General features: G+C 47.6%; 1 protein-coding gene across 3 annotated transcripts in view; it reads right to left on the bottom strand.

Annotated features, from left to right (window-relative positions):
* Positions 1–12,872: 12,872 nt before the first annotated feature.
* LOC137532218 (zona pellucida sperm-binding protein 3-like) overlaps positions 12,873–16,127 on the bottom strand; it is a 60,241-nt gene continuing 56,986 nt past the window's right edge. For all 3 annotated transcript variants that reach the window (XM_068252470.1, XM_068252469.1, XM_068252468.1), the window contains exons 7-8: positions 15,124–15,251; positions 12,873–13,110 (exon numbers count right to left, since the gene is read on the bottom strand). In XM_068252470.1, coding sequence (XP_068108571.1) covers positions 12,887–13,110; positions 15,124–15,251 — 352 coding nt within the window. In that variant the 3' untranslated portion in view covers positions 12,873–12,886. The remainder of the gene's footprint in view (positions 13,111–15,123; positions 15,252–16,127) is intronic.

Raw genomic sequence — 16,127 nt, 5'->3', positions numbered from 1 at the left:
CGGCCGTTTTCACGCAAATTTTCACGTGTGTGCGCGATCGCGAATTTTTGCGCGCAATTAAAAGTTTTTGCGTGCAGCAAAATCGTTATAGTTTTTGTGTGCAAACTCGAATTTGGGCGCAAAAACAATAGCGATTTCACACGAAAATTTGCGTTTGCGCGTGAAAACATTTAATTACGTGCAAAAATTCGTGATCGCGCGCAAACGCGAAAATTCGCCCGAAAACGGCCGTGCTAGCAGTTAGCACTCTTTTGTGAATCAAGCCCATGGTGTATATAATCTATATATGAATGAAATAATGATGGAGAAGGTACTTTTGTATTACGTGTCCAGCAGAGCGGCTGATGTAACTGAGCCTGTTACCGGGGCTCACTGCAGCTGAACGGCAGACTGCGGAAGGACGGCGTGGGACTTAAACGTGTTTATGGGGCGGGAGAAAGCCCCGGGTAAATATCAGAGTTTTAGTATTGTTCGTCTCTGAGTCTCTTTAAAGTCCTTCGACAGGAAGTTGCAAGGTCTCCTGGGATTTGACCTCGAAAAAATGCAATCTCCTTGCTTTTTTTGTATGCGATTTTCTAATGCAGTCACTGCGATTGCAAATTTCTAAAATCGCATCATACTACTGTGTACAATTAATCACAATTCTCATTATTTTTAAAAAGGCTTTGCAATTGAAAAAAAAAAATGCATGATGTTATAAGAACACAGCGCAATGCAGTCTGTTTGTACAGACGCTGCGTTTTATGTCATGTTGTAAGTTAATGTTGTGTGCGGTGTTTGTGCGTTTGTGGTGCTTTTGCAATGCGTTTTCCATGCATTTTTAGCTTTCCATTCATGCAAATCACTTGGAAGACAGCAGGAAACCAAAATACAGCAAAAAAAAAATATTTTGGGGAAAAAACGCATGAAAAACGCATACCATTGCGTTCCCATTGACTTTAATTTTGTGCGTTTTGTGGGTACGCATTACATACAGGGAGTCAAGAAGCCGCTACTGCCACACATCTAACCAGGGCCGGGCCGAGGCATAGGCTGGAGAGGCTCCAGCCTCAGGGCGCAGTGTAGGAGGGGGCGCAGAATTCATTCAGCTGTCACTCCTAATTGTGTTTAAAGCAGAAATAAATAAGAAAAGGGGATACATGGCAGTGACTGCAAGCCAGATAACTAGACATTAAGGTGTTGGGGGCTCTGGTGCACCTCTGTCTAATAGCAATCAGTGTGGCAGCTGAGGTGGGAGGGATGGGGGGGGCGCACTTTGTTGTCTCAGCCTTGGGTGCTGGAGGACCTTGTCCCGGCTCTGCATCTAACCAAGCCTTTTCGAGCACGCCAGATTGATGGCAGTCTGAATGTAAATCAGAATCAGAATCAGAATCAGAATCAGTTTATTCGCCGAGTACGCTGTAGGCGTACCCGGAATTGGTTGTGGTACACATGGCAAAGGCAGGAGAGCGTGATACATTTAAAGCATTAAAAACATTTAAAACATTTGAGTCATTCGCTAGTTTTTAAGAGACAGGGCAGACATACATGCATTGGTGAGATTAGAAAGTGGGAACATATACATGTTACAGCATGCATGCCAGGCACTGAGAAGAGTACATTAGTCCTGGTAAAGGGTTGGTTAGTCCGTGATCAGGACTATAGGGGCCCAGATGGGCAAGTGTTCAGTAGGAGAACAGCTTGAGGAAAGAAGGTGTTCCTGCGCCTTGTGGTTCTGGTGCGGATTGTTCTGAACCGGCGGCCTAGTGGGAGTGGCTCAAAGAAGCGGCTGCCCGGGTGGGAGCGATCTTGTGCGATCTTGCAGGCTCTTTTCCTCAGTCTGGCGGTGTGGATGAGGTCAAGGGGGGGCAGGGGCGTGCCGATGATCTTTTCTGCAGCACTAATTACTCTTTGTAGTTTATACTTGTCGCTAGCTGTTGCCCCCGCATACCAGACAATAATGGAGGAGCACAGGATGGACTCAATTGTGGCAGAGTAAAAACTGGAGAGCAGCTCCCGTGGGATGCCAAATTTCTTCAGCTGGCGCAGGAAAAATAGTCTCTGCTGGGCACTCTTCTGTGTTTTGGTGGTATTTTGCCCCCATCTGAGGTCCCTGGATATGGTGGTGCCTAGAAACCGAACGCACGGTACCCTGGTGACTTCGGTCTCGCCAATGCAGACTGGTGCGAGGGCAGGGGGGAGTTTCCTGTAGTCCACTATCAGTTCGACAGTTTTGGCCGCATTGAGGACGAGGTTGTTGTCTTTGCACCAGTTGCAGATCCTCTCGATCTCGCTGCGGTAGGCCTGCTCCTCCTTCCTGCTAATGAGGCCGATAATGGTTGTGTCGTCCGCAAATTTGATGACCTTAACGGAGTCAGCATTTGAGATGCAGTTGTTGGTGTAGAGGGAAAACAAGAGGGGGGACAGAACACACCCCTGTGGTGCCCCTGTGTTGGTAGTTCTCTCGCTGGAGGAGCAGTCCCCGAGCTTAACCCGTTGTGTTCTGTTTGAGAGAAAGTCCCCCACCCACCTGCAAAGGGGTGCGTCAATCCCGAGTTGCGTGAGGTTGCTGAGCAGAATGTCTGGCCGAATTGTGTTGAAGGCCGAGCTGAAGTCCAAGAACAATAGCCTGGCGTAGGAGTCGGGGTTGTCGAGATGCTCTGTGATGTATGCCAGGCTGATGTTGATGGCATCCTCGACTGACCTATTTGCTCTGTATGCAAATTGATGGGGGTCTAGGAGGGCATTGGTGGAGCTCTTAAGGAATGCAAGGACCAGTCGCTCAAAGACCTTCATGATGATGGGTGTGAGGGCTACAGGTCTGAAGTTATTGTGATCAGTGTTTCCCGGTTTCTTGGGGACTGGAATAATTGTAGACTTTTTGAGACAGGGGGGGACCCTGCATTCCAGTAGGGACCTGTTGTAGAGTGAGGTAAGGATGGGAGCTAGCTGTGCTGAACAGGTTTTAAGGCAGCTCGATGATACGCCATCTGGGCCTGCGGCTTTCCTATTGTTGAGTTTACGGAGTTGGCGCAATACATCCCCCTCCTGGATTACCAACGGCGCTACATGCCCCTTTAGGAGGGGTGGAAGGGGGGGAATGTCCGTCGGTGTGGGGAGGTGTTCGAATCTGCAATAAAACTTGTTTAGTTCCTCAGCCAATTGAATGCTAGGGGTCGCCTGGTGGTGGGCGGGTTTGAAGTTGGTGACTGCCCTGAGGCCTTTCCAAGCTTCCCGGGAGTTATTGGACTGAAGACAGAGGCTCAGCTTATCGGAGTAGGCTCTCTTTGCTGCTCTTATTTCTCGGTTCAGGGTGTTTCTGGCCTCCCTGAACTCGGCAGGAGTGCTGGACTTGTGTGCCTCCTCTTTGAGCTTTCGGAGCCGATGCAGCTTACTGGTGAACCAGGGCTTATTGTTGGGGAAGACCTTGAAGGTCTTAGTAGGGACGCACGACTCCTCACAGAAGCTGATATAGGAGGTAACGTTGTCTGACCATTCTTCCAAGGTGGGAGCCTCTAGGGCCAACCAGTCCGTGCAGTCCAAGCATGCCTGCAGTGTCAGCTTCGCATCGTCTGTCCACTTTTTTACTGTTCTGATGACAGGCTTGGTGGTTTCAAGGATCCTCCTGTAGGTGGGAATCAGGTGAATTAGGCAGTGGTCGGAGTTCCCCAGAGCGGCTCCCTGCATGGCCTTGTACGCGTTCTTTTGGACTGTGTAGCAGTGATCCAGTGTGTTTTGATTCCTGGTGGGGCAGGTGATATGTTGCTTGTACCGAGGCAGTTCCTGGCGAAGGTTAGCACTGTTGAAGTCCCCCAGGATGATGAGGAGAGATTCAGGGAGAGCCGTTTCCCACTGCGAGATGCTGTCCGTGAGAGACTGCAGGGCATTCTTGGTGTTTGCATCAGGGGGGATATAGACTCCGATGAGAACAAGGGAGGGGAACTCCCTGGGCAAGTACTGAGGCCTGCAGTTGATCGCTAGTAGCTCGACGTCGGGGGAGCAGGTCTTGCTGAGGACAGTATTGTTGGTGCACCAGGCAGTGTTTACGTAAAAGCATATGCCTCCTCCACGTTTTTTTCCGGAGAGGGCCTGGTCCCGATCTGCTCGAAACATGACGTGACCTGGCACCTGAAGGGAGTTGTCGGGGATGCTGTCGTTCAGCCAGGTTTCTGTGAAGCAGAGGACCGGGGTGTTCCCACTGATCGAGGGCTTCCAAAGTGCAGTATTAGTCTCTGGCAAGTTCAGGCCGGTTTCACTCTGAATGTTGGTGGAAGCCTGGCGGCCACACTGCCGTCAGCATTCTTCAGGGATTGCTGCGTTAGTACGCGGTAACTCCTATCTGGCAGCCGGCAAAGCAGGAAATGACACTCACTTCCTATGGCCGAAGCGATTGAGGCTGAGCTCTCGGATTCCGAATTTCGAGTTTGCCATCGGAATTTGGCAGTTCCGAGTAAGCACTCAAAACTCGAAAATTCGGCAATTCCGAGTACCGAATTCGCGTTTACATTGAAGTCAATAGTGCTAAATTCCGTGGTTAATGGTGATGCCCCCTTACATGCTATCATCACCAAATTTGGCATGTATAATAAGCAGATGAGTAGGAACATGGTAAAAAAAAAATTGTGAAAAGACCTTATAGTTTTTGAGCAAATAGATTTCAAAATTTCATAGGAAAAATAGTTTTTAAACTGTGTAAAATGACACTGCTGCAGTACAGGTTATTGCATTAAAAATTCTGTATACATATTGTATACATTTCATGAAAACAGACAGCGTGGGGTCCCCCCTCCCAAGCCTCCTTAACCCCTTGTCCCCCATGCAGGCTGGGATAGCCAGAATGCGTAGTCCCGGCCACGTGGGGCTTCGCACCCTGAGCTATACCAGCCCGCATGGTCCATGGTATGGGGGGGCTCTGGAGGAGAGGGGCAGCCAACCTCCCCCTCTCCCCCAGAGCCCTTGTCAAATCCATGGATAAGGGGCTCTTCCCCACCTCCGGTGCCCCAGGAGGAGGTGGGGGCCGCCGACGTCCTGGGGGGTTCATTGTGCCATCCGGGGGTCCCCTTTAACAAGCAGACTCCGGAAGCCGCCCCCTCCCCAGGAGAAATGAGTATAGGGGTACACGGTACCCCTTACCCATTTCAGCAGAGTTAAAAAAAGAAATAAAAACACGACAACGAAAAAAGTCCATTATTGCTCTGAATTAACCACTTAAGCCTAACTGGACGAAAATTTGTCCAGTTAGGCTGCGCGCGCTCCCGTGGGCCCCCCCCCCCGTGCGCGCCCCCGCTGCTGGCCGCTAGCCCACTGATCAGTGAAAGGGATTATAAATCCCTTTCGCTGATCGGACCCCCCCGGAGAAAAGCCGACAGCGTCTCTTCATACGCTGCGGCTTTTCTGAGCTCTGGTCTCCTTTCTTCTGCCTGGGAGCGAGATCGATCGCTCCCAGGACTTTTTGATTGCGGCAATCTTGTGGCCAAATAGCAAATTACACCAAAAACACACAGTATTAAGTAAACACATTTAAATACATTAAAAAAAAAACCTGTTTACCTCCCATACCAAAAAATACCCACCACATACAAGTTTAAATAAAAAAAAAAAAAATTACAATAAAAAAAAAAAAAAATAGTTACCTAAGGGTCTGAACTTTTTAAATATGCATGTCAAAGGAGTATATCAATATGATTTAATAAATTATGGGCTTCTAAATAGTGATGGACGCAAATTGAAAAAATGCACCTTTATTTCCAAATAAAATATTGTCGCCATACATTGTGATAGGGACATCATTTTAACGGTGTAATACCCGGGGCATATGGGCAAATACAATATGTGAGTTTTAATTATGGAGGCATGTATTATTTTAAAACTATAATGGCTGAAAACTGGAAAAAAATGATTTTTTTCCGTTTTTTTCTTATTCTTCCTGTTAAAATGCATTTACAGTAAAATGGCTCTTAGTAAAATGTACCACCCACAGAAAGCCTTATTGGTGGCGGAAAAAACAAGATATAGATCAATTCATTGTGATGAGTAGTGATAAAGTTATTGGCAAATTAATGGGAGGTGAAAGTTGCTCGGATGTAAAAAAAATTTCAACCCTGTGGGCTTAAGTGGTTAACCAGGGATACTTACCTTGCAATAATCCCCGTGGGGACCCCACGCTGTCTGTTTTCATGAAATGTATATAATATGTATACAGAACCCGGAATGCAGTAACCTGTACCAGAGCCGGGACAAGGTCCTCCAGCACCCAAGGCTGAGACACCAAAGTGCGCCCCTCCATCCCTCCACCCCAGCCGTCACACACTGATTGCTATTAGACTAAGAGGCCCCCATGGGCCCACAACCTCCCCAACACCCTAATCTCTAGTTATCTGGCTTGCAGTCACTGCCATGTATCCCCTTTTCTTATTTCTTTCTGCTTCAAACATAATTAGGAATGACAGCTGAATGAATTCTGTGCCCCCTCCTACACTGCGCCCTGAGGCTGGAGCCTCTCCAGCCTATGCCTCGGCCCGGCCCTGACCTGTACTGCAGCAGTGTCATTTTACACCGTTTAAAAAACATTTTTCCTATGAAACTTTGAAATCTATAAGGTCTTTTCACAAATTATTTTTTACCATGTTCCTACTCATCTGCTTATCATACATGCCAAATTTGGTGATGATAGCATGTACAGGGGCTTTACAATTAACCGCAGAAGTTGGCACTATTGACTTCACTTGAAATGCACTCGGAACACGAAAATTCGGAACACGAATTTCTACGAAATTGGAATTTAGCTGTTCCGATCAGCCCTATAAGCAGGCACATGGCAGCCAATCAGCCTGCACTCCCTCACAGTCCACCACCCCCTATAAAAACACTCTCGCGTTGGCCATGTTCTAGTCTGTCTTCAGCTGGGATAGTGAGAGAAAGGAAGAGAGAGAGAGTGTGAGTGTGTGTGTGTAGGCACCCACCCAAAGCTGTGCCCAGTGTCCACTATAAAGCTGGCCATACACTGGCCCGATTTACCGCCGTTTCGACAGCAGATTCGATCACTGGGATCGAATCTGCTGCCAATCGTTCGCGCTACACGCCGAATTTCGATTCATTTCGTCCGATCCCGTCGATCGCGCTGTGCGGAAAATTACCGTCGATCGCCCGCGGGTAAAGAGCGCATCGCTAGCGGCGTTCGAGTGCCCGACGACCGACGCAATAGAGCCGCATACATTACCTGCTCCGCCGGCGCGACTGCCCCCGCTCGTCTCCGCTCTTCTCCGCTCTGTTCTCCGGCATGCCTTCACTTATTCCTGCCCGGAAGGAAGTTTAAACAGTAGAGGGCGCTCTACTGTTTAAACTTCCTGCCGGGCAGGAAGAAGTGAAGCATGCTGGAGCCGGAGACCAGAGCGGAGACGAAGAGCGGAGAGAGACCCGGGAGTCGCGCCGGCGGAGCAGGTAATGTATGCGGGGGGGGGGGGGGGGAGCGGCGGCAGCAGCACCACCACCACAACAGATTGTGAACGGTTTCAGGCTGAAATCAGTTCACAATCTGTTTGCAGTAAAGGTAGCCATACGATCCCTCTCTGATCAGATTCGATCAGAGAGGGATCTATCTTTTGGTCGAATCTGATGGCAAATCGACCAGTGTATGGCTACCTTAATTGTGTCAAAAACACAGAGTACTACTCTAGTGCCTCTGTTATCACTGTATTGTGTTTGAACTATTGCATATCTGTGTGTGTGATACTACACAGCCCACTGACACCCAGAGCTGTGTCCACTATAATTGTGTGTCATATTAAGCCATCAGCTCGGATCTATTAGATCAACTTCAAGGGTCCCTAAACTTTTTTCGTTCAAGGGCCAGGTCAACATACTTCAGACTGCTGGAGGGGCGGAACTTGCATAAAATGATGTTTAAAAACATTACATTGAATCTAGGTATTGATCCCCCCCCATGCCCAGAGGAGGACTCCCAGCAGCAGCCTTTCAATCATGTGGCACCCGAAGAATGTCATTGTGCACCAGACAGTGAAGCATACCCAGGTGACAGCCTGCCGCCCAGTTGGACAACAGTGTCACCTGATGCCAGAGCAGGGACAAGGTCCTCCAGCACCCAAGGCTGGGACACCAAAGTGCGCCCCTCCATCCCTGCCACCCAGCCCACACTGATTGCTATTAGACTAAGAGGTGCCACAGGGCCCACAACCTGCCCAACACCTTAATATCTAGTTATCTGGATTGCAGTCACTGCTATGTATCCCCTTTTCTTTTTTATTTCTGCTTCAAACACAATTAGGAATGACAGCTGAATGAATTCTGCGCCCCCTCCTACACTGCACCCTGAGGCTGGAGCCTCTCCAGCCTATGCCTCGGCCCGGCCCTGCCTGATGCAGAATAGGATTGGAAGCCAGCAAATGACTGCTCGCTGGCTTCTACAGTATGTGGATGTGTGGTGCCAGCACTGCTATTATACATGTAGGCCGCTGATATTTTTGCGTTTTGGGGCCAGTGGAAAAAGCCTTAGGGAGCTGCATTCGGCCCGTGGGCCATAGTTTGAGGAGCACTGTATTAGATAATTTCCAACTGATCCAATCGGATTGCATTAGATTTTGCGTATTTAAAGCAAAATCTATCACAATATTGATCTGAAAAAATGTGGACGTCTACACATGATGCAATTTTATTCGATCTATCTAATAAATCCATCTATCTGATGGAAAATTGTACCGAGTATCTGAGGCTTAACTTAGACTAACACACACAAACTACTACTCTAGTGCCTCTGTTATCACTGTATTGTGTTTGAACTATTGCAAATCTTTGTGCCCGATTCTACAGAGCCCACTGACACCCAGAGCTGTGCCCACTACTATAATTTTGTGCCACAACACACAAAAACTGAGTACTACTCTAGTGCCTTTGTTATCACTATTTATATAGCGCCAATATCTTCCGCAGCACTGTACAGAGTATACTGTATTATATTTATTTCTCGCATTTATAAAGCACCAAAATATTACACAGCACTGGACATTAGTTAAGGTTAGACAATATTTAGGGGTTACATACAGCAATACGACAATACAGGAATAAAAGAAAACCAGATCACGCAGTACAGTATAAGTACAAGGTAATGCTTAGTCAGTCACTGGAGGGGAGCATGGAGATTAGGCAAGTTGAGTTCACTCAAATGCATAGCCTGGATGCACAGTAATGGAGGTGCATGATCAGGTAGGACCCTGCCTGAAGGCTTACAATCTAGAGGGAGAGGTAGGGACACAAAATATAGGGGATCAGAGTTCAGCATCATGTTTAAAGCACTTGTGAGGGGTGGTAGGCCAGAGTAAAATGGGGAGTTAAGGGCCTTCTTGAAGTTGTTGGAGGGGGCTGCCTTAATGGGTGGAGGTAGGAAGTTCCATAGTGTTGGAGCAGCTAGGTGTGTACCTCTGAGTAAGATTGGAAATGTAGGCTGGACAGGTTTTGTGGACAGATTTGTAGGTCAGACAGTATCTTGAACCTGATTCTGGACTGGATAGGAAGCCAATGGAGGAATTCACAGAGGGGAGCTGCCGTGGTGGAGCAACGGGAGGAGTGGATAATTCTGGCTGCTGCTTTCATGGACTGCAGTGGAGCTATTTAAGTCATAGGGAGACCAGACAGAAGAGCATTTCAGTAGTCAGGGCAGGAAATTATGAGAGCATGGATGAGGAGTTTGGTGGTGGCATGGGTCAGGAAAGGGCAGACCTTGCAGATGTTATGGCCCATACTCACAGGCCACAATTGTCACCGCAACACGCGTGTTGCAGCGACAGGTCACCCACGAGTATGAGGCGTTGCACGGGCACGCACCCTAAAGCATCGCTCGATGTCAATCGCCTGGCAAGTTGCCGCCACAACTGTCGCTTGTCCGCGTGAGTATGCAGACTAGCAACATAATTGAAAATAGACGGCGCTTCCGGCAAGGGGGGGGGGGGGGGGAACGTCGGCGACAGCTTCCGTCGCACAGCTGATCCCTCTTCCGCATGTGTACATGGAGGGACCTGGCGACGAGCTGTTGCCGGCCTGTCGCGCACACGCTCACGTGTGCTGGCGACAGGCCACTTATGTAGCCTGTGAGTATGGGCCATAACAGAGGTGGAAGTTGCAGGACTGAGGTTTTGGATGTGGGGAGTGAAGGAGAGTACAGAGTTCAGGGTGACCCCCAGACAGCGGGCTTGAGAGGTAGGGTAAATGGTAGTGTGGTTAACAGTGACATGCACTTCTGGGAGGTTCGTGGATGGCTGTGGTGGGAAGATCATAAATTCTGTTTTGTCCAGATTTAGTTTCAGGAAGGAGGACATGGCTGATAGGCAGGAGGAGACCTTGTCCATGGTAGCTGTGGATAGGTCAGGGGCGTGGAGGTAGATCTGGATGCCATCTGCATACATATGATCGTTAAAGCCTATGGAAGAGATAACCTTGCCAATGGAGGATGTGTATAGGGAGAACAGTAGTGGGCCAAGGACTGAGCCTTGGGGGGGTGGTGGGGAGGGGACTCCCACTGAGATGGTTGGGGTGGAGAAGGGCTCATTGAAGGAGCAGTTGGAGAGGTAGGATGGGAGCCACACCAGGGTGTGATCATGAATGCCCATGGACTGGAGGAGTAGGGGGATAGACCACTATCAAAAGCTGCTGAAAGGTGGAGGAGAATGGAATATTTACCTTCAGCTTCTTTGAACCATTGCATGTGTGATACTACACAGCCCACCGACACCCAGAGCTGTGGGCCTGTGTGAGTTTAGCATTGGGGCATTGGGCCCCCTAGCATGGTAGATAATTTATACACAATCAATGACAACCATGGTTTCAGAGTTGCAAGATAGATATGGGAAACAATCACTACTATGCAAATCAACTATAGAAATGATCTTTACAGGACCAATAAAGCACTAATACTGTGTTTGAGGGGTGGGCCCTGATGTGGTTGCTACCTGGGCACCCCTATTGCTACTCCACTGCCCTTAACCAGTACACTATCCAGCCATACACATGTGGCGTTAGACCCTCTGCTGGCATCAAGACTAATCTGTTTGAAGGGTCCCTATGCCAATATTGGATGCATGCTACACATACATGCATATCCATGATTAGACATGTAAGCCTAAAGGGGTGGCACAATCAGGCTGATCATACTGATAAGCTGGGAAAATACACAGCAAGAACTTCAGATAGACAGTGGCATGTATCCCAGCCTTGTGAGCTCCTCATGACAGCCTGACTAACACTTTGTGGGTGTCTATAAATGCAAAATGTATATTAACAGCAGAGGAATGTTTTTTGGAGCACATGTTATGACTACTGCATCATGTCTATTTTGCAGTGCATTTGTGGGTTGTTTTGCACTGCCAACGGTGCAAGATTTAGCATTAGGCACAAGCCTAGAAGTGCCAGTATGCTGTGAGGGGTTTGAGAATACACTCCCCTTCCTAAAGGTCAACTCCTTGGGGCATAGAGAGCTGGATGGGCAGTTTAAAGGGACTCCGAGCAGTGCAGAAACTATGGAAAGATGCATATCATTTTAAAGCTCTCTTTCTCCCCTTTCCAATGATATATAAATCGCCGCCCTACACCTTTTAGTTTGCCATTTTCGCGATTGAAATTGCTGCGGCTTCGATCGCGAAAATAGAGAAAACTAAAAGGCGTAGGGCGAAGATTTAGGTGTCGTCAGAAAGGAGAAAGAGAGCTTTAAAATGATATCCATCAAGCCATAGTTATATTGTATTACACAGGGCGACTTTTTGTCAAAGTCAGCAGCTGCATTCAGCAGAATGGAGCTGCTGACACTGGGGAAAGTGTCGGCCTGTGTAATACAATATAACTATGGCTTGATGGATATAACTATGGCTTGATGGACAAATTGCTGTTGTGTACTCACACTATTGCCTGATGAAGCGAGTTTAGGCCTGCAAGACTCGTTTAACAACTGCCTGGAGTGTACCAATATTACTGTATCTTGAATACACAGTTGGTTGTGTCTGCTTGCAGGAGGCAAGTCCCACCACTTCCTAAGCATTTTTAAAATGTTTTATTCTTTTGGCACCTCTGTCCTTTATTACACTATACTTAATATCCACCCCTGGTAGAGGGGGGATACCCCGTTTTCTTCCCGTCTACAGAGAGACTTACTCCTGAGTGAGGACAGGAAAATTTCACCTGCTTATACAGTTGTTTCCTAGAGGTAATCCTGGTTTGTGATTATAATTCTGTACCCTTTTATAAACCAGTTTACGAATGCTTACACTATATTGGGCTCTTGGTTCTTTTACATGTATTTCATACTGGCATGTTTAGCTCATCCTCCTGTAACCACATGTAGAACAAGCTGTGTATTAGAGTGTACAAGCTTCTATCAAGAATGTGGACATGTTGCATATTAACAGTTTTAGAGGACCACCATCATGAATTCTAAAGTTTAACATATGTAAACAAGCATGATTTTTCCAGAGTAAAATGAGCTATCAGTAACCTCATAGGTTACTTACAGTACTGTAGGTTAGAAATCTGACAGAATCTCCCCCCGGTGGGGGAGGGTAGATTTTCATCAAAGCTTATTCTTTATAAAGACATTCCCTGAGAAATATTTATACAATGATGCCTGAAAGCCTCACTGCAGTTTGACAGCATCTGCCATTCACCAAATGCTTTTGAAACTAAACAACCCTTATAATCCCCCATGAGGTAATGGGCTAGTCCAAAACCTGTTAGTTCTGTCAGATTACCTACTGTGACCGCAACATGGGAGAGAATTTATGGCTCATTTAACTCTGAGAGAAATGTACTTTGTATCCATGTTTACATGTAGGTTACATTTTTGCGATAGTGGCGCTTTAAGCACAACCATTTCAAATAAATGCTCAGACAGGAAGTTTTGTTTAGCCGTTTATTGCAAGTTAGTCACATGAGATTTAGCACGCAGTTTCCAAGTCAGTACAGCTGCTATTGCCACCACTAGCCACAGAGATCCTACAGCTGCTGCCATCCAGGGCTTCACTTCCTGTTCTCTGGAGTCTGTCTGCACTGCAAGAGCCTCAGTGTTCTGTGGAGGAGCCATGAGAATCAGGGGCCCGAGAGCCTTGACTTGCACTTCCTGCTCAGACTGTTCCACTATGGAAGAAAGCAATATTACTAATGTTATTTTGAGACCAGTGTGCAGTAATGCTTAGAATACCAGCACTTTACCTGGGGCTTCTAATGGTCCCCTACAGACATCCTGTGCAGCCACTCACCTATGCTCTGACCCCGCCTCACTTCTGGAGTCTTTAAAGTCTGAAAACCACTGCGCCTGCGTTGCCGTGTCCTTGCTCCTGCTGATGTCACCAGGAAGCTTTGCCTCTGAGGAAGCTTTTTTAGCGAAACAGCTGTCAGGCATCCCCTCACCCCCACTGTACCCCGTGTGTCAGCACACCGTGGATTAAAAGGTATTTCTATTTTTTCAACTGTGCCTCCATTGTCTCTTCATTGTCAATTGCTCAAGTGTATACTCTTGAGAGCACGTTGATTATGGGGTATGCAATCCAGTGAACCCAGTGCCCACATCTGGTGCCAGTCTGTCTCTCCCTTATACAATGATGTCACCAGGAGTGTACAGCGCTGACCCAGTATGGTCTGTGCCTGCGCAGTATGCTCCTGCTGACATCAGCAGGAGTGAGGACATGGCAACGCAGGCACAGTGGTTCAGACTTTAAAGTGACATTTCAGAAGTGACCTGGAGGTGGGGCCGGAGCATTGGTGAGTGGCTGCACAGGCACAGGATGTCTGTGGGGGACCATTAGAAGCCCCGGGTAAGTTCAACTCATTTTCCCCTACCCCCTACAGTGTCCCTTTAATCTGAACATGGCACATGAACCCAGCAGATTCAATAAGCTGAGGCTACATGTCATCTCTCTGGCCCTCAGCCACTAAATTGCCATGCCCTTCAGTTTCCCCACTTTGCATTATGTTTTGCAGACTCTAGACCACCAAGGATTCTATATTGGAGGCAAGCCCTAGATCGCCAGGGAAGCCATATGGGGAGGGGGCACTAGACACAAGGGAGCTGTATAGGGGAGGGAGGAGAGGGAAATTTTCTAAAGGTGTGTACACACGCCTGATTTCTTCAAACGATGGGTCATCAGACCCACCTGCGGGGCGGCTGTTCTGACAGTTTGTGTCTACAGTCCATTGGCAGGCTGATGCGGATCAGTCAAAACCAGCCTCAGCCTGCTGACAGACTACATGGGAAGCTCATCAGAATGGCCACCTCATCATTTGAAGAACTCAGGCATGTGTGCGCGTTCCTTTTCGGGAGAGTGGCTACTAGACATTAAGGTTTGCCCACAACTTGGTCTCAGTGTTCAATTTTGGCCCATTTTGCATTTCAGTGAGACACCAGCTTTAGATAAGTTAAGGTAGCCATAAATCTAGCTACGGCAACAAATATTTTGTAGCCAACTTGTTCCTTACAATAAAAGCTGCCATTTCAGCATGTGCTACTACAGGCCTTATGTGCAGCTGAAATATGCCAAGGCCCATATACACAGTTTGCTGACGGGATGGGATCCAATCCCTTGGATATTTCAGGGCTGAGGCTGTGGAGACCTATTGCTTTTGAGGAATGCGTTAGGACAGGGAACACCTTCCCCATCACTTGGCTAGCAATCCATTTGTATCAATTCAGCTAAGGGAGACAGACCATACACATGCCAATTTGACAGAGGCAGTTATTGCCCAAGTTTTGTCTTATGTGGATGGGTCTTTAGCCCTCTTGTCATAAAGAGTGAAGGGACTTTGACACCTTGGTTGCATATGGGAGGGGAGATTTGCTCCTGATAGGCAGGCATTATGGAGGATCTAAAAACCCATACAGCCAGGATTTTGTGCATAGGCAGCTATGGGTGTGATAGCCTTATTAGGCTTTATAGTTATATGGGGAAAGCTGCAGTGGGCTTCTACTAGAAGGAATGTGAGTTTTAGGTATGCAAAATTGCCCAAACTATTTTCTTCATTGAAGTCTATGTGGCTGATTTTTGCCAAGTGAAACTGGCTGTGGAAACATGGTCAAGATTTGCCCGCTTATCCTTAGTGAGTATCCCAAGGAGTGCAGCAATGGGCACTGTGATGCTGCAGGTGCTAGCTTACCAGCCTCATTGTCCCTCTTCCACTGGCGTCTAGATCCTGGTCTCAGTCTCCTAGCTTGGGATGTCACATCACAATTTCCAGAGTCACAGCAGCTGCAGATGTTAGCAGCTCCCTCAACTGCAGACCACCTGAAATAAAGGCAGTGGATAAGGGTGGGGTAGCACTGGATAGCAAGAGTCAAACATGAAGGTGCAACTGGTAGGGATAGTCAATGAGATGTAAATTCCACAGTCTGTAGCGTGAAAATTGATTTCTACCTTGGCAGGAATTGGTCCATTATTGAAACTGCATAAAGAGCAACAACTCATATTTGTATGTTAACTACTCCCTTGCCAAGCTCATGTTAGAGGAGTTTGTTTTAAGACATGTTTGGCTGGCCAGCACCATTGTAAAGCACTCAATTCATGTTAAGCTTCTCAAATTACAATGAACCCAAGGCGAGGGGGATATGGAGGCTGACATTTCCAGTTTAACAATACCAGTTGCCTGGAAGTCCTGGAGCCTGTGTCTAATTTTTAGCCATAGACCCTGAACAAGCATGCAGCAGATCAGTTATTGACTCAGGTTTTACTCTATTAGCCATATGCTTGTTCCATGGTTTAACAAAAAAAAAAAAAGCCCCATCAAGTAACTGACAACCACTTGAGGACTGCAGTGTTAACCCCCAGTGACCAGGCCATTTTTTAGTTAAATAGGCCACTGCAGCTTTAAGGCCAAGCTGCAGGGCCTTACAACTCAGCGCACAAGTGATTTCCCCCTCCAACAGAGCTTGGGGTCTGTTTGTCTTTTATAAATATTTAATATACTTCTAACATTACTACCCTCCCTCCACCAGCCAATCAGTTGTGATATCACAGCAGATTTCTTCCCTGTGTCCCAGGGGACAGCCATGTCACACGACTGTCTCCAGTACAGTGCTGCTGCAGATTGCAGCGGTGTACAAATTAATAAGATGGCGGTTTCACTGTCTAAGTCTCCAAGCAGCGATTGCTGCTCGGAGACTG

Source organism: Hyperolius riggenbachi, chromosome 9 (assembly GCF_040937935.1).
Source record: "Hyperolius riggenbachi isolate aHypRig1 chromosome 9, aHypRig1.pri, whole genome shotgun sequence".
NCBI lineage: Eukaryota > Metazoa > Chordata > Amphibia > Anura > Hyperoliidae > Hyperolius > Hyperolius riggenbachi.
Note: the sequence above shows the minus strand (reverse complement) of the source record. Positions and strands in the feature narration are given on the sequence as shown.